This window comes from Populus euphratica, unplaced genomic scaffold, assembly GCF_000495115.2.
Source record: "Populus euphratica unplaced genomic scaffold, PopEup_1.0 scaffold10.1, whole genome shotgun sequence".
Classification (NCBI taxonomy): Eukaryota; Viridiplantae; Streptophyta; class Magnoliopsida; order Malpighiales; family Salicaceae; genus Populus; species Populus euphratica.
In genome coordinates, this window is record NW_011499856.1 from 1831390 (window position 1) to 1851271 (window position 19882).

A 19882-nucleotide genomic window follows, 5' to 3' on the forward strand; every position below is an offset into this window, starting at 1 on the left:
TTAATTATTATTATTTTAATTTCTTCATCTTTCAATTTTTTTATTTTTTATTTGATTTATATTATTTTGATTATTATTTATTTTATCTGAGATAATTTATGAAATTATATATTTTTTCAATTTCATTCTCATTCAACTTTTTAATTTATAAGATTTGTTCCTCATTAATTTAATAAATTTAAAAAAAATAAAACATTAATAAGTTATTTTCAAGCTTATTTTCCATAACATAACCAAATACTGAAAAATATTTTTTAACTTATTTTACATTACATTATCAAACATTAGAAATACTTTCTTGGAATTCATTTTTGTGGAATTCACTTTGTCTGGAATTCACTTTTAAAAAAAAAAAAAAATTATTTTCGAGCAAACAAACGGGCCTTATCTCATCTCTACACCAACACTCATTTATACACTCCACACAACAAGGCAACTCTTTCATATATATATATCCTCAAATAATAGTATATATGATCATGACTATAACTTATACTATATTTTAGTTGCATTTACACGATAAGTTAGAATACCATGTTATATATAATGCAATACACGAGTAAATATAATCTTGAAAATAAATAGTAGAAGGCATGACAACTGAATCAATCCTAGAACAGAGAGCTGTCGTGTATACCGACTCACAAGATTTGAAAGAATCTGCTATTCACTCCAGCCCTATACAGATGCAATTCAGATGGAGTTGATACGCTAATCTCAGTGTTGGCAGGTGCGAAAAGGGCATCTCCTTCCATAACTACATCTTTGGATGATTCTGTGCACATTGTACCCTCACCAACCACGACAAGAAAAATGGAAGGACCTGGAATCGCGGGAAATACTGTTGATGCCCCTCTTGGAAGTATGCAGCGATCAACCTCAAATTCATCGAAAGGTGGAAGGTATCTTGTTATATATGGACTCAATGGAAATCCTTTTAAGATTTCAGGGAAGCCCTGGATCAGAACCGGAATCATCATTAATGATTTTGAAACAAAAAGATAGCAAATTTAGGAGAAATCTCCTCTGCCTTCTAAATGCTTGAGAAATCAAACTTCGAATGTCAATTTATGCGCAGTCCATCACAATTTGGTCAAGATTCACGACTCCTCAACGGCCAATGATCTAACCTTCCATCGGCTAATCAACAGTGAGTTCCCACTTGAAAACGAAGGTCCAGGTTCTATCACAGAGAGAGTGTCAATGGTACTACTTCTCTATGCAACGATGTCACTGGTCCAGGTTCTAATCAACTCTAGCTAAATCATTTTCCTTTGCCACTAAAAAGAGTATTTCTCCATGCGAATCATTGAAATTCATTCCTATGGTATAAAAACGTCAAGGAATTAGAATTCTTATGCCAAGATAATGTGGTCATCCTGCACTTTTGGCCCCTCCAAACAGATGATTTTTTTAAAATGCAAGGCATATGGTTTCAGGAGTATTATGCCCTACAGGTGACTGCTTACTTTAAAAAGCCCGACATGATTATCAAGCTTGAACAAACATTAACACATGCTCATAGAGATTTTTTAACAAATGAACTACATTACATACATGTATGAACTAATTACCTGTTTGTATGTGAGCATGGAGCAGAGAGTTTGGATATCCAGGTGCTTGGGCGTAAGACCAGCCCGCACAACATTGTCTGAGGTTGCCATACATTCAATACACTCGCCATGTAGATATGCGTGGGGTTCATTTGCCCCGAGATACAAAGCTTCACCAGGATTGAGCTTCACATAATTAAGAAAGAAGGCTGATATGACACCAATATCAGCTGGATATTGCTTTTCTAACTGCAAGACCAGCTGTTCCTTTCCTGTCAACTGCCTTGTCTGACAGATAAAAAGGTTCAGGTGTAAAATCAAGGCAAAATCAATAGCATGACAGAAAATCAATTATGATATTTCTTAACAAGTCTTTAAAAAAATAATCTGTGCCAATGAAATTATTAGATGTCTTGCCTACTTCTTATTCAATCAAGAAATACTTGACATTAACGCGTTTAACCCTGCTAGCAAATCTATTACACGTGTTAATCACAGCATTCAGATCACCTTACAAAACAGCAGCCTTTAATAAAGAACAGCTCAACTAACCTCGCTTTCCGTATACAATCTGCTTTTTAATTTGGATATTACTTCAGCTGTCATCTCTTTGCTTGCTGACATGAGATGGGTAAAGGCTGATCTCAGAACAGATTTTACTTTTTCCGCATGATCTTGCTCGTTGATTTGCAAGAGTTGGTTTACTTCTGCACTGCCAACCAGATCTACGATCTCAGGAACATCTCGAAGCACAGCTTTAAGCTCCTGGAAAATATATCAATTCACATCAAGTAAATGAAAATATGGATATGATTTCAAAAGGTCTATCAGTAAAAAATTGGAGATACAATAAGTAAAGTCAAGGTTGTCAGAGGAAAGTTATCATGACCTTGATGGACTGAGAATAAACACCAATACGTAAGAGATTTACCTGCATTTTCTTTTGATTAAATACATTCCTATGTGACATTGAAAAGTTGTGGGTTTTCAAATATGTCTGCAGTCTGCAGATAACCATTTCCTTTTCAAGGCTTCTTTTAAAAATGTATGCTTTATAAGAAAGAGGGAGCAGTTTGTTGATGGTTAGCTAATTCTCTCAGAAATTTAAGCAACTCAGAAGTGCATCAATAAAGGACATAGAACTCAAAGTTTCTCATCGTCTTGACAACGCAATCGAAATAAATCATGCTCAAATGATATTAAGTTTTTTCAAACTGATAACTATTACAAGTGAAAATCACAGTCCTAGCCAATTAGGAATATTAATAACAAAATTAACAGGAGATATGGGTTAAGGTATGGCAGAATCACATTCAGTTAACTGAATCTTTAGAGTTCTCTTGGAATAAAAAAAAAATCAAGGAGACCTATTTGCTACACAAGCATCTGTATGACCTCGAAATGTCCTTCAACCTTTTCCAAGATTCACAAAACTACCAATGAACAACAATCAACTCATAGAATTTGCAAGATAGAGATATGCAAGAAAGATAGAGATCGATAGATCACCTCAAGGCTGATAAAACTGCAGAGGGCTTCAAACTCTGTAACAGCCAAAGCCATCTCGGGCTTATGATTGTCATCCTTGTAAAGAGTTGGATGCAACTTGTGTAGAACTTTCGCCAATTCCTTGTCTGGATGAGCCTGAATTGACAAAGCTTTTGCCACAGAAAGCACCTATCAGAGACCAAACTGTGAAAATCAAACACAACTTCTCTCAATACTCAAAAATCCAAGTTTCTGCAGTCTATGAAATTCAAACACAGCTATCACGAAAAAGTCCTTGAATGTATGATCAAAGAGCAGTCCACTAGAATTGAGAAAAGAATTGGTGAAAAATCAACTAGCCATACATAAAGGTCCAAATCTATATCTTAAACAGTAAAAAACAATAAATATAAATGGGAAAATCACTTATCTCTAGTCAAGGTGCAATAAAAACAACCTCAGAAGAAGAAGAAGCGACCCCACTTATCTAAGATCTTATCTCCGAGCACCAATACGGCTATTAAAAATCCAGGACATAGAGATTTAAACTTCATCATGCCGATCCAGGACTCCGCACAAAACCCTTTCTCTTTCAACTAAGCCACAGAATTCAATGCTAACAATAATTCTCAACCAATTCTCCCCACTAAGCCACAGAATTCAATGCTAACAATATTGCAAACAATAATTCTCAACCAATTCTCCCAATTGTAATTTTGAACAAAAAATTTCTGCCTTTGAAGCCTCATTTGACTCACTACCCACATCACTGGTCGCCATGAATTCTAATTCAGATTTTGAAAGGATGATATAAAAGGAAAGAGTTAAAAGAAAATGTTATATGCTAATGACAAGTGGAAAGGAAGTACCCTTTTTCTTTTCGATAAAAACGAGGCTAGTAAAAATGAAAATTAGCTTTAACTGCCACTAAATAACGACATTTTGCTGAGAAAAAACCAAAACTGCCATAATAAATCACTACTTTCCAACAAATTAGGACCCTCCAATTCTCAGCAGCTTTAGACTTGATTCCCAGAGCAGCCAATTCTACTACAAAAACATAAATTGCCCAATTCCTAAACATGAGGAAGGATGGGCAACATTCAATCAAAACACACAAAAAGAAGGGTTTTTTTTTTTAATCAAACACAAATAAAAAAGTTAATCAGATACACCGACGCAGAAACCATACTTCACAGATGATGAAGCCTGATCTTAAAAGAACCAACTACAAAAAATAAAACTCATGACTCAGCCCAAACATAAATTGAGACACATCACAAACGAAATCATACATTACAACAGAAAAAATGACGAAAAAGATTGTACCTTGAACAAGAAAGGAAGATCACAACCCCACTTATCCAAAACCTTATCACCGAGCACATTAGGATTCTTACAAATCCATTCTTTCAAACTCAAACTCCCAGACCCATTTGAGTCCCCATTCTCCACGCCACCTTCCACCACAAAAGAAGGCCCAGAACCATGTGTACCCACCCAAAACTCAGCAAAAGGCTTCTTCTTTTCAAATGCTATATCATACCCGGAATTCAATTCATAAAGCCTTGCAACCTCGGACCCTTCTGTCCCTTTCTTACCCCAATCATAGTTTTGAACTGAACATCTAAGTCTCTTCAGTCCTCCTCCCTGGTGGTTGTTCTTCAATTCAGTCTCCATTGACTCAAAGACGAGACCTTTACTACACTATATCAAACAAGAACAAGAAGACTTTAGAGATGTGAATATAATAAAGGCCATGAAGAAAAGGGAATGCGTGTATATATATAGATTCTGCTGGATGTTTGAAAGGGTAATAAGAGAGGGGGAAACAAGTTGAGAAAGAGAAAGAAAACGAGACTTGAGAAAAAAGATAAAGAGGAAACGAAACTATATGTGGCGGGGTCTGATCTGACCATGAAGTTTTCAGTTTCCTTTCCCGGTTAGTGCTTATCTCCCAATATTTCGTGATTTTCGTCGTTGCTGAGAATAGTTTTTGTCATTCCTGTAGGTAGAAACAAAGCAAATAAATTCTTGTGACTTGGTAAATCCTCTGGCACTGCGGCATCCACGTTCATACGGAAGTTTCTTAAAATCTAACTTTAGAAATTATAATAATATTTTGCAAATCAAATGTAAAATCCTTAGATCGACTTCGTTTTCAATTAAATTTAAGAGGTAATTTAATTTTAATATGAAAAATAATAATAATAATAATAATAATAATAATACATGGCCTGGTCATAAAAAAAATATATTCTGTGCAGTATATAATTGAGAATTATGGATTCATGAGTGTACGATCTTAAATACACAATGTAGACTGCATTTTTCTATTCATTTTTTTTTTCTGCTGGTTTGATATTTCATGGGTAAACAGCAATGCGAAACCTCAAAGTGGTCAAGGATGATTTTACTTCTTGAAGTTAACATCTAAAAAAATATATTCTCGTGTAAAGATCTATATCCTCATGTAAAGATCTATGTATAAAATACAAATTGATCCTAGTATATGCTTGACTAAAAATAACTGAGACGTGGAAAAATCAAATTTCGATGTCTGAAAATGGGTGGTAGATTTTTAGTCAAGATAGCATGCGCTGTCAAATGCGTAAACCTGACGAGGAAGCTTGTTTGAAGATCACCAAAATTTGAAGGTTATACCTTCAAAGTCTCGCCCGAAGTTTCCTTGGAAAAGAGGAGAAGAAGAAGGCTTTAATAAGAAATCTGCCTTTACCAGAAGCAAAACTTGTCGTTACCGTCACAATTGGCAGTTTTCGGCATAGTTTCGTGTTTTAGAAGATTTTTAAAAAGAAATTATTTTTAAATTAAAATTTTTTAGTGTTCTTTTATTGTTTAGATAAATTTTAAAAAATAAAAAAATATTTTAATATATTTATAAATAAAAAAATACTTTAAAAAATAATATTTATCACATCACAAATAACAAGATCTTTTATAAATTAAAACAAAAAAAAATAAAACTTTCTCACTTTAAGTATAATCTAAGAAAATACAATTCTTGGGACCGTTTTAATATTATCATAGAAATTGTAGTTGAGATGGAACTACAAATACAAACTAGAAAAGCTTCTTTATGATAAAAATTAATATCAAGATGTTAACTAATTGGCATGAGAAGTATTTTCTGATAAAATCTAGATTTTCTTAATTTTTAAAATAAACTATGAACACATTTTTTATGTAAATCTAAGTACATTCAAGAAAAATAAATTCATGTTAATGCTAAACTCGGGGTAGAACTCACAAATCAAAAAAGAAATCATGATAAACTTTTTTAACCATCAAATCTCATCCTTAAATTGAGATGTCGATTCATTGACAAATAAATTTGTTTTTAATTTTATTGTTCCATGCATTCATAAGCGTAGACTTCAATGGTTTATCTAAAAGAAGACTACAAAAAAAAAAAAAAATACAAAGCATTGGATAACTCGCTCGAGGTGCTGGAGAAGGACACACCGCTTGAACAAAGGATTTGTCGGTGAAGATCGTCGGTTTATGTTATGTCGGCTTTTATGGGCACGGGACACCAAAAGCGACGAGTGAGGTGGACCATGTGGATTGGACACTGCTTCGCCCTCAAACTGCTTGATATCGGCTTAATAAAAATATTTAAAAAAATTTTAAAAATTGAATCATGAAAAATATTAATTAAATTAATTAAAATTTTAAAATTTTAAAAAAATTAATTAGTTTGGTTTGGTTTATTCTTAATTTTATAAGTTTCTAATTAAAAAACCGAACCGGACCTATTCTAAATTATAAAAAAAAAAAACCAAATTAAATTTAAAAAATAAACTAAATTAAAAAAATCAAGTTGAACCAGTTTATATCTTAAAAATTAAATCAAACTAAAATTAATTAGTTTAAATAAATTTAATTTTATTAAAAAATATTTTAATTTAATTATTTTTTTATGAAAAATGGATCAAATTACCTAAAATTAGATGCCTCGTTTTCTTCTTCTTAAATTAATTTTGCAGTTATCCTTTCATGCTTTGGACAGTCGAAGTGTTTTGTCTTTGTTAAATTTTTCTTGCAGTGAAAATCTTTTAATTTTTTTTATTCTTGTAGAGACCAAATAGGTCCTTCTATTGTGCAATGTTTCACTTTAGTACTATTTCTTTGGCGTGTTCCATCTAATGACTCCAGGTTGGACACCACCATTCCTACCTGTCTACTTTTTTGGTCCATAGTATTGATTTTGATGAGTATTCAGAGGAAAAAGATTGTTGATTTTTTAAAAAATTTGTTTGAATTTGCGTTTTTTTAAAAAATATTTTTTATTTTTTTGCTTCAAATTAAATTTTTCATTTGTTTGGACTAAGAGTTTTGCCTTTGTCAATTGCTACTCGCAAAAGCTAAAAAAAAAGAAGAAGCATAGTTATTAGAATCAATTTAAATACCACATTGCTAATTTGTCAATTTGAATTAATTTTAAAACAATTTTATTTTGATTTTAAAAATAAAATAATATTTTTTTGAATATTTCTAATAAAAAAATAAAATAACATCTTTTTAAATTTAAAAAAAAAAACCTTTTAAGTTTATTTAGTAGGGTCTTGCACATGTTTGGTCAAATCCATCTCCAAACTAATTCAAAACGAAATTCAACCTAAAGTCGGCTCTAGATTAGTGAGTTATCAGGTCGGCTATTAGATTGGTCCAAGTTTAGTAACTACAAGAGGGAGACAGCTAAACATTTAGTTTATGATTATAAGATGTCCTAAAGTGAAACATTGTGCAGTAGATGAGGACTTAAATGAATTTAGTCCATTTGAATTATACCGCTTGAGAAAAGTTTTCGGCAATGCGCACGTGAAACTCGGGTGGATGGATTCCAAACACGTCGTGCCACAGATGCCAGCGAAGCTAAGATCGATCCACTTCTGTGTTGTCGACTCCACCAAACGAATAGAAAGAATCCACGAAGTTATAAAAATGCCTCTTTCCTTCCTTCTCTTCTAAAAGTCTGTCCTTCACACCATTTTATTATGAGCCATGATGGAAGCAGGGAGCATCCGAGACACCAATCAGCAATAAAATAATAATATTATATACAAAAAATCAAGAAGATAACACTTTTGTTGGGCAATTATTATCATGTTGTTATTGATATATTAGCTATTTTACCCCCGCACCATTGCCGAATGAATAAATAAAAAAAATTATAAAAGGGTTAAAAATGAAAATCAAAAATACAAAAATACAAAAAACAACCATATATTTTTTTACACTACAAAAAAAAAACTATAAACAACAAATCACTTATAATCTACTATCACATGCAATATTAAAAAAAAATCATTTTTTCAAAAACACAATAAAAAATAAGTTTAGTTATCAAATAACATTTCATTTACCGTTTAAATATCATAAATATTATCCATTTATTGACGCGTGATAAACATATGTCAATAATTTTTTAAAATAAAAAATTAATTATCCAATATAAAAATACTAAAACCAGTATATAAAAATCCATGGGTAAATGAATTCTTTTAAGCGTATTTTAATAAGCAAAAAGACAAACATCCTCTATTTAATTAACAGTTATAGGTCTTTTTTTTCCCTCAAAGGTAGATAAATAAAATTATGATTTTATTATAACAATTAATGTGTTTCTCGTGATACAATAAAAAAAGGTACTCTTTGTTAAATTATTCTTGTCAATTCTTGTTGGCTGCCTTCCCATTCTCATTTCAATGTGGAAGCGGTAGGCAGCTGCATTAGTTTCAAGATAAAAAATTATATAAAAAGAAAAAGAAAACTCTCTCGTGAATTTACTATTTGAAAATAACAAGTTTGTTAGGGAAATAAAACAAATTATTATTTTCCTCTACTCCAAGCGACCAGTATTGCATTTATATTTATTTCCAACTATGTGGGAACAACAATATTATATGTTCATCACTTGGCCTTACCTTAATTCTTTGTCCGATCCAATGATTGCCGGTTCCTGCTTCGCGGGGCTGGGTAGAGCCACGATCTTTCCTCTTGATCTGCTGATCATAATTTATTTTCAACACGAATTGTTTTTTCTATCGTAATATTTTTTAAATAAAAACATGACTGCACAGATCTAGTTTGTCTGCACAAAAGTCAGCCTAGTAAAATGAGCGACCGACACTCCAAATTCACATGTTTGATGTAGTGAAAATAAATCAAAATTAAAGCTTTCATCTAGTTACTGTGATGTCTCTGCCGTGGACAATCCCTCTCCTTTTATTTTTCATAGTTTTAGGTTATTTCTTATCTTGTTTTGTATTTATGAATCTTGATATCATATATATATATATATATATATATATGAAATAATTATAAGTACACATTGAACAATTAATCCATGCTAATTATATCCTTGAAAAATGATTAGGATGTCCAGATCAGTTTTCGTGAATAAAGCACACGTTGATGCTTTCACAATTGTTTTTTACAGCCTATGTTGGAACTTGAGTTATGGAAAGTAATTTAAAGGGCTGAATCCTTATAATATGCGAGGCTATACCTCATATAAAAAATAATTTAACTTAAAATTCATAACAAAATCAAATATTGCAAGACAATTTATTTTAAGTGATTTTTTTATTTTACTAAAACTGTTTTTATGCAAATAAAGAGACCTCTCGAAATGGGCAAAAAAAAAATCTTATTGGCTTATTTTTTTATGTAGCATTTGACTACTATCTTGTGATAAAAAAAAAAATAGAGACAATAATAACCAATAGAACATTCACTTCATGTTTTAAAATTATATAAATTCTCAAAAAAATTATTTTAAAGATAAATTTATTTTATGTTTTTTATCTTTCTATTAAATCAAACATATTTTGGTTTTTTTTTTAATCTTGAAACACTAACTAAATGTAATATTTAAAAATATTTGCTTTTGTCTTGAGACAAAAAGACGAAGACAACAAAGATAAAAGAGATCTATCTTATTTTATTTTATATTTTAAAAATATAAATATTCACTCTAAAATTATTATATAAACAAATTTATTTTATTTTTATATATTTAACTAAATATATTCATGTATCTTAACATCAATCAAGGACAAGCTTATAATTATTACACATAAAATGATATATTGATATTTTTTATTAAATAAATATTTTATCCCGGTCATGTTTCTTCTATTATAGAACACCAACTCAAACACAACCTTATAGTTATTGCACACAAAATGATATATTGATATATTTTTATATAAAAAAAACAATACAAGCGTAGTGTGGACATAATATTTATCTTGTATTTTTCTTTAAATATATAGAGATCTTCATTGTATTTGTGTTAGAACCAAAGTTATAAACATCTCTATCATTAATTAATCGAAGGTATGCATGTATGTTATCTTTTTGAAATAATAGTAATAGGCTCAAATCTAGGACTTAGAGGCTGAATAAGAGTATAAAAAGGTGTTTGGATTTAGTAGTAAAATAACTAGTCCAATAATTCTTGCTATGTTGGAAATAAAAATGATTGGATTAATGTAAAAAATAATATATATTTTTTTATGGTGAGAACAATGTTAATTGATAAATTTATCTTCTCTTCATTGTTTTTCAACATCCTTTTCTTCTTTATCAAACCAAGAATAAAAATGTAAAAATTATTCGATCTCTGAACTAAAATTAGCAAAAAGAAACTTTGACAAAACTCTAGGAAAAAATCTAACAAAAAGCATGGTCATTATTTTTTTTTTTAAAGGATAGCTGTTTTTTTCTTTTTCAATCTTGCTTCCTTGATTTTTAACCTCGTAAAAACACTACATTCAAATATATTTTTATAAAATTAAATATCAGCTAAATATTAAAATATTTTTTAAGCTCATAAAAAATTAAATAAAAATAAATTATAAAGCTTAATTTTTAATAAATATAAGATTAAAAGGTTAAATAAAAAATAAAAATTTCAAAAAATGAAAAAGCAATTTACTATTGAAATCTATTGTAATCAATATTTTGATGAAGGATGAAGGATGAAAACATGAGCTGGAATATATTCTTCTTAATTAATAATTAATCAATAATAAGATGGAGTGCTTGTTTATAGTAGTATTTGAAAATGCAGCCTAAATGTTATTTAAAAAAAAAATTATTTTGTTTAAAATTATTTTGATATGTTAATATTAAAAATATTTTTTAATAAATAAATAAATATTATTTTAATATATTTATAAATAAAAAATACTTTAAAATATTTACAACCTAAATATCAATTGCGACATATGAATTAGTAATTTTAACTAAAAATAAAAAGAATATTCGAAAATCCAGGATTCAGGGCCGTTTAGCAATATCAGAAAAATCCAGGAACCTAATCACAAAACCCTCAAAATTAGGGTTTCACTTCCATCTCTCAAAAACCTTAAAATCTCTCGCATTCAACTGTGGCAGAATCTATGTGTAGAACTCTCCGAGATGGATCGTTAGAAGGAGAGCAAGCAACAGCTCTCACAATCACAGACACCACAGCTTCGCATTTTGGTTTCCACGTTTTCTCTCACGTTCTCTCTCAGCTCTCATCTTCCATTTCAGCTTCCAAATCCCAGTCCCGGTTCCTATTCCAAACCACGCCGTTTTCGTTCGTTTTCATCAATTTAATTGAGATTAAGTTAATAAATTGGTTGATGTTGCAGTTGTATTGTGATTGTTGCATTTTCACGGAGCCCGTCCTTTTACGTGGATTTACTGAATAGATGAGGAATTGATGTAAAATCATCTCATAAATGGTAATTTTGTACACACTCTGTTTGGTTACTGAGACAGTGAAGCAAATGGAAAGAAAATTAAGTTTTTTTTTTTTCCTTTTATGTCTCGGTAAAAATGTGTTATTATGTGTGATTGTAGGATTTTTGAAGTGATTTATGGGTGGGGACATGTGTGCTGAATTATTGTTGTTGTAGCATTCAGATTTTGGATTGCTATTCGGATCCGCTTGGTTGGAAGGATCAGCTTATGATGTCAGGAAATTTCACGGATGTTTCCTATGAAGCTTCTTCGAGTTTGAGTTGTGTTTGTAAGAATGTGAAGGATTTGGACAAGTACTCTTTGATTCTTGAACTGGGGAAAGGTAATTTCCGTATGAATTTGTTGCTGCTGCTTGGTTTTGTCTGTGAAGGATAGTAACGTAAATATCACTAAGTTGCATTCTGATAAGCATTTTCTTTAATGAACTGGTTGTGTTCTATGTGGGGTAATTTTTGGTAGTTTTTTGTATTTATGCTTGCAGGATTGGCTGGACAAGGAAAAGATCGTTTTTCTGTTGCCATTGATATGGTAATTCTGCAACCTGCAAGTTTGAATCTCTAATAACTGTATTGGTTGTTGTTATGCAAGATTAGGGCTCAGGCTGTCATTGTTAAGTTTAAATGAAGTTCAAGTGATCTTGCCGGTGTGTTATAATGATATTCTAGTAAATTGATGCTTTAGGTCTGTAGCTAAGTTCCACTTTTTATAGCGTGTTAATGTGAGCAATAGGTTGCTTTTCTGAGTGCACACTTCTTGTCAAATACTGACATGAACCAATAAGAAGTATTCTGGATTACATTATCGGATGTCTCTGTTCAAAGTATCACTCTATTTTGCATGTGAGATGTGGAAACTTCCTGTGAACTGCCAAAGTTTTCTGACGAGGATAGGCTTAGCCAGAGGTAAGGCACTATTAGGGATTGTATGTCTAGTGTCCTACTTTAGAAGAATAGGAGGTTATACGCTGAAATGGATGGATTTGATTGCACTTTTTGTATTTTCCTAACTCTGCTGGAAAAGATTTGAAATATCTTTCTTAGGTCAAAAAATGCTTGGGTACTTTTCTGTTTCATTTTAGCTTGAGCAGGCATGCTCACATGGATGGAGAGCTGCCATGGACCCTGTATGGCCATGTGATGCTGCCTGCTTACATGTCAGTGCCTATGGAAGTCTGGAGAATTTGTTGATTGATATCCAAATCATTGTCCTTATTTCTTGAGTCATGTTCTAATGCAGTAGGATGGATCCTAGGACATGGATATGATGTTGGCTATTCTTTTGGAATGGAACCAAGGTTCATTGTTACTGTTCTTTAAAAACCCAATCAATACGGGGTATATGTATGAGATATTGAGCTTGTGGGAGCATGTTATTTTATATAAAATTCTAATAGCAGCGTAACATGTCAGAACACTCAGTTTCAGTGCTGAGCAGTCTTTTACATGCAGTTCAAATATTTGCTCCTTTTTTCCCCACTTTTCATTCTGATGGGTTCTTCACAATTTTAACCAGATAAATGAAATGCTGAGACATACATCTACATCAACAGTTGCAGACCTGTTAAGCAACCTTCGTAGCCATGGTATAAGCATTTCTGCTCTTTCCAGACTTTCTCTAATTATAGGCAGTGTTTATTCACCCTGTCCTTTTGATATTTCTGCAATTACTTAGCTGAGAACAAGCAACTTTGGTGTTTAAATACATAAAATCAATGTTTTACCTTTCCTTTTAAATAAATGAATCATTTGGGATATGCGGAAGGGAATCCGTGACATTGATGTGGTTTAATATTGGGCATATATTCACTGTTGTTTCATGGTCACCGAACAGATTTCTATCATCTTTTGGCTGTTACATTCAGACCTTCATGAAGTCAAGGTTACATCTGTTCTTGAATATCTGTCCTCTGTGGCGGCCAGTGTAGAACCACTGCATCAACTGCTAATGGACAGAGAAGGGATTTGGAAAAACTCTCTTTGTTAGAACAGAACTATGGGAAAGGAAAGCTTCAAGTCCGATTCAAGCCCTGTAATGGGCATGTTCGTGTGTTGGCGAATCTCTCTTTCTCTATCTTTTTTCCCCTTTCTTCTTCTTGTTTTTTTTTTTTTTTTTTGGGGGGGGGGGGGGGGGGGGGGGGGGTCTGGTTGGAGTTCTTGTCCCTGATTATGAAGCTTCAAACTGCCACAACAAATATTCTGTTTTTAGAGCGAAGGATTTTATATCGATCAGTCAGACATCAATTTTACATCTGTTTTATCTGAAGATGAACTATTCGATCAAATTAATCAAGGCCTTCTGCCAAAGGTCAGTCAGTGCGGAGTGCTCTCTCTCTCATACACATGTCCGCACACCATTTCATGCTTCTCAAGTAAAATACACTGTTATGCATGCACCCATGCACATGCCTACACCCAAGACAGCAGATGTACTTTGTGCAACTTCACTTATTTTTGTGCAACTGGTGCTTCTTTCAACAGGTTCAGTTTAATCTAGATCTATCAGAGTAAGAACGCATTGGTAGGGCTAGGGTTGTACTACCTTTTGAGTACCAAGGTGTGGAAATATAGATAGATTAATGAATTTAATTCCTTTACTTTTATCAATGGGCATGAGATTTTTTTAATCTTAGAAATTACAAGATTTTTGCTTGTGCCAAATCCACGACGGTCGAAGATCTCTTGCTGAGGGCAAAACTGAGTTGACCCTTGGTTCTAGTGGGAATTCACAAAAAGACTGAAGGAGATACCGTATATTTTCGTGATTCAGATGATGAGATGCCAGATTCTGACGAGGACCCAGATGATGATTTGGATGTATGATAAGTACATGTTCACGATTTGGATATAGTATCTCATTTTTTTTGCACATTCCTTAGAACAGAAATCTTTTTTTTTTTTTGTACCATCTCTGCGTGAAAATTATATTCCATCAGAACAACATAGGACAATTAGAATAACGGGTCATTTATCAGAGAAGTGGTGCTAAGTTTCTGGTAAGCAGCAGCAATGTGCAAAATATGACCCATAATATCATGTCCTAGGAGTAAGGTGTTACAGATAAGTATTTAGCCAATATTCTGTGCCGTGGGAGAGGCCACATAACAAATATTGGCCCGTTCCCCCAACCTCCATAGAGTTAATACAGAAGCTGGCATGAATGCGCAAATTCATTCTAACGATGGATGATTTTGCTCGTCAAGGGACTTCTTTCAACAATGGTGTTGTGAGGTCGCTTCTTGTGAGGTTTGTGCTTATTCAGTACTCCAATCTTACAAGGCTTCCAGGTTTTCCTCTCTTTTCACAAAGATTGAAGTTTTACCGTTTCCATGGTCTCAACAATCTGAAAATTGAAATAAAGCACTATGCAATCGTCATTGTAAATCAAGAGCTAATAGATGATCTCTTTAATAAATCGTACGAACCAAGGATTTTTCTTGTTTAGAGGTACCGTTACTTGGTGCCAGTGTTATGTTAAGATTCTCAATTTGCAACTAAAATTCAAAATTAAAAGATTATTTTTTTATTAAAAAACACATTTATTTTAAAATGAAATAAAAGTATTTAGGAAAAAATTCATACACCCCACTTAATAAATAACTGGTGAATTGATCCAACAAACTAATAATTATCTAAGCTTTAAGTTTTTCTAAACCAGATCCTAGATTGGATCTTAGCACAAACTAATATTTAAATGCGAGACTTGAATTCAAGTGTGTCTTTGCTTAGTGGAGAGATCATCATTGAATAACAAAATACCCATTAATAGAAAAAATCAACTACATATAAATATACCAAATTGCGTGCAATGACTCTCCAAGAAGTAATGCTCCAGCTAACAAATGCATCAATTACATATAAATATACCTACGTTCATACATTTCCTTGGTTTAGACTTTTAATTAGCACAAGACTGAAAATTGCAAAATACTAGAAAACAACATGATTTGTTTTTGCCTTTTTACATAAATAATAATACATGAAACCCCTAAAAAACTTGCATAGTAGAGGCGACCATGAGAATATCATTACATTTTCAAGTTTAAGGCTAAAAATAACATAAATGTTTTCATTTTGGCTCAAAAACTATACTTTACATACTAGAATTTATATATTCATAACACTTTTCGCCAAAAAAAAAATCAACAAAAAAAAATACCACATTATTTATAGGTCTAATGTTATATTTTAATTTATAGAACTGAAAACCCTTATAATATTAATATTCTAATTTTGCTGTTGAACTGAAAAAAGACCTAGCTGACTTATTCTTTTCTTTTCAATCTCTTGCATACTCGGAAGAAATTAATGAAGCCATTATTTTATGACGTGACGTTATTAGGGGTGCCCTTTCTTGCCCTGGCTAGATTCGATTTTCAAGGTCTGGCAAAGAAGACGAGTGCCTTGTTCTAAAATTGCTCAAAGTTTTGACAAAATCATTGCAAATTTAGGTTGAAGCCACCAAATGGGAATAGGGGTGTGGATGGAATGATTAGTGCTATATGCCATTTACTTGCAGAAATGTTATCAGATCCTTGGTATATATGCCGGGGAGGATCCTACCAACACCAGATGAGGTAGGGGACTTGTGTGACGGCTGTCGGGTTGTATAGGATAGGTGGTATTGGTGGGTATGGAGGGCATGTTATGAGGGATAGGCGAGGAAGGACTTTTATTATCAATGGAAGAAGATATGGGAAGCAGCTCTTGGTGCAATCGATTTGGAGCCCTGAGTTTAAGGCACGTTCCAGCCCTAATGTTTTGGACTGATAAGGTGATGGTCTTTTCTAGGACCTTAAAAAATGGGAAAGAAGAAAAATAAAGAGAGAAGAATAGGTTGTGGTTTGTTAAGAGCATCAGATTCTGTGCTCTTGAATAATGAATTTTCTTTTATTTTTATTTTGAGTTCCTGATTTAATGTGGTAAGGAAATTAGATGTATACACAAATGATGAAGGAGGAGATTGGGGAAGGAGGACAAAGAGGTAGAGAAACACTTCTTTGCAATCTCCCCTATCATTAATCAAAACATGTATTCATGGATTTATGTGAACTTGACATTTCCACACACCCCACCAAAAACTAAATTAAAACATGCTTAGAAATAAAGCAAAAGGCATATGCAAGGTTCATGCAATTTGCCCGAAGTTACACAGCATAATTGTGAAGGGATGGAGACATGGCATGTCGGCCAGCAAAAGAAGAAAAAGATTCACCCTTTAATGGGTGATGATAAACACTTGGAAAATTATTCTTTTCTGTAAGTTTAGGAAACCATCTAATGCCTCAGGAAGTAAGTTATAAAAGGTTGTGGTGTCTGTGTTCTCATAAAGCTTGAGAACAGGCTTTCGAACATGCAGCAGTTGAGAATATCTGCACATCACTTTGTGTGATACTGCTGCTTATCCAGATGAAAGTAAGGATTCCTAGGCCCTTCCCTTTTCTTTCCAAGAACACCTTTTGCTGGGCAGAAGCTTTGTGCTATCGGTTTGGAATTTGGATATTTACCCATCATTGCTTACTTGTAAGGCACTGTCTGTGATGTTCCGGCTGACCAGTTCTGCCCCTCTTCTGTTCTTCACTTTACAACTTCCTCGCAGAGGCTGGGCCAAACAAGGGATGGAATCGTGATTATATTTTATCACCCCATGTATTTAAATCCCAATTATTGCATAACCGAAGGAAATAGTTTGTAGTTTTGCATCTTATATGAGGTTAAACACTTGAAGATAGATATTAAAAGCGTTTGGATAAATATGAACCTCCTTGAAACTTCTCCTTTTTTCAGAAGTTCTACCATACATGGATGGAAAGAACATTAAGATTTATTTCGTGTAATTTTTCATCCATTTGATTTCTTAATAAACATATTCTTGATAGTAATAATACTAATATTTATGAATGTGAAGAATCGTGTTAATCTTATGGAAGAACTGGGTTAATTTTTAAAAGCATCCTGTAACATAATTTGAAAAATCAGAGATAAGAGATGTTCATCAGAGAAGAAAACAATAATTAAAATCTAGCTAAAACCCAAGAAAGGGTAGCCGATAATAATTCAGCCTCTAAAGCAGCTAAGAACTGGTACACCGCAGGTCCACAACCAGGCCGACTTCTCCAAAAGATCCCAAAATCTACAGCTCAATTATCGATGTAGCTCGACAATCAGGGCTAGCTCAGATAGCATCAGAGCGTGTAAGATTTGGTTTAGTTACCTTTTCTTGAGCTTCATGGTTGTCAGTCCAATAGTCCAGACAGAAAAACCAGAAAGGACAGTGACACAACTACAAGGTGCCTGCCGCATGGCCAGTGTCGTGATTTATCGTGGGTACCAGGACAACAGACCACGTTTGTTCTAGTTAGTGGCCAGAATTTGTGACGTAAGAACTATTTAGGAGATTGAAATTATTCATATGGTTTTTTAAATAATATAATTATGATTTTTTCATGTATGTTCCAATAAAAAAATCATTTAAATATCCCATTTGTTTTTTAATGTTAATATTTCTGACTTTTTGTAAAAAAAAAGTTATCTGAAAAAAGTTAAAAATAATCAATGGTTTGGTAGAAACTAAAGCTAAAAAACCAATTATTTTTAATTATTTTTTACTTTTCTTTTAACTCTCCCATTATAAATGCCTGAGAAGAGTGTTTTCTAGATGTTATGTCACATGCAAGTGGCCATGGACGGAAAGGGAAAAGGAAAATAAATAAAAAAGAGTTGAAGTACAGATGATGGAAAGAGGCTGGAAAGTATTCAATAGGTCCATTATGGGACCATTTATTGTTGGAACATCAACTATCAAGTATAGTTACCCAATCAGTTTATCCCAAAATAAGTATATTATTTCACTTTTCATGAATAAATAAATTTATAACAATATCATTCTTAATAAAAAAATTCCTTGAAGCTAACTTGGTAGGGTACTATTTAGTTTGGATTGATCCACTAGTTTGGAAATTGACATGTTCACTAAATTTTATATTAATTAATTTTTAAAAATATAGTGTAATTAATAAGATTTTAAATTTATTTTTTAAAAGTTACTAATTTGAATATAAACATCATAGGAACACTAAAAACTTATATAATTATTAATTTTAATATTTATAAAATTAATCAAAGTGTACATAAATTAATTTGGATATCCACATTAATAAAAACTAAAATATTTAATATAAATCCAATCTAATTTAAATTTAATTATTTGTAGTTAGTTTTTTCACTAATAATTTACATTTCACTTTGTTGACAAACCAGCATCCGTGAAAGTATTTTATAATAATTCCTGTTTTTTAAATATTTAAATATAATTTTGATGCAAATCTACGCCAGCAGAATTGTAATTAATTTTATTTAGGACGTGTTCAGAAAATATATATATTAAAGTCCATTGCGCATCTTAATTCTAGTCAAAATCCAGTCTAGGCCGTTAAGGGTGGATCCAGATACCTAAGGTTTCTACTACTAAATAATGATAAAAATAGCAAAACCCAGATGAAAGAAAGAATCCATATGCTTGAGCTCTGACTCACTTTGTCAGCCATGGTGGGCATAAGATCCAGACAGATGATGAACAGATAAACCACACTAGTGCTCTCCTCTCTCTCATATGTGCCTTCATGAGCATGTAATTGTTGTTATTTAGCCATGGTCGACACTACGATCAGAGCTCTGGCTCTCCTCCTTTCCCCCACCACGTTTTTATAGTACTATGTAATTGTTATTTAATAAAAAAATATTATTAGATTAATAAGCATAAATGTTTATTTTTTAAATATGTAAATATTAATTGTATATGCTCAAAGGCATTACTATTGTACATAATTATATGGTTTCCATTACATTTAATGTATTTAACAGTGCTCTTGGATCAATATCGTCTCGGATAACCCGTTACTTTCTTAATTAGCATTCACCAATTTAACTAAACTTTCTACGGTTTACCTTTTTCTCCCGATCTTCCAGCATATCACATAAACAGCTCAAACCCAAATATTTTTAATTTAATTTAATTTTTATTAAAAAAATAATAAAATTAATTATTTAAAAAAATTAAAACTA

At 32.1% G+C, this 19882-nt stretch overlaps 1 protein-coding gene and 1 pseudogene across 1 annotated transcript; one reads left to right on the forward strand and one right to left on the reverse strand.

Moving 5' to 3' along the window:
- Positions 1–472: 472 nt before the first annotated feature.
- On the reverse strand, positions 473–5045 carry LOC105123380 (mannose-6-phosphate isomerase 1-like). Its single transcript, XM_011022952.1, has 5 exons — positions 4371–5045; positions 3063–3230; positions 2106–2318; positions 1575–1841; positions 473–956 (listed from the first exon to the last, which is right to left on the reverse strand). The coding sequence occupies exons 1-5, from the start codon at positions 4719–4721 to the stop codon at positions 642–644; spliced, it is 1314 nt and encodes a 437-aa protein (XP_011021254.1). The 5' UTR covers positions 4722–5045; the 3' UTR covers positions 473–641.
- A 6398-nt stretch (positions 5046–11443) lies between these two features.
- LOC105123514 (elongator complex protein 5-like) lies at positions 11444–16881 on the forward strand (annotated as a pseudogene).
- The last annotated feature ends 3001 nt before the right edge of the window (positions 16882–19882 follow it).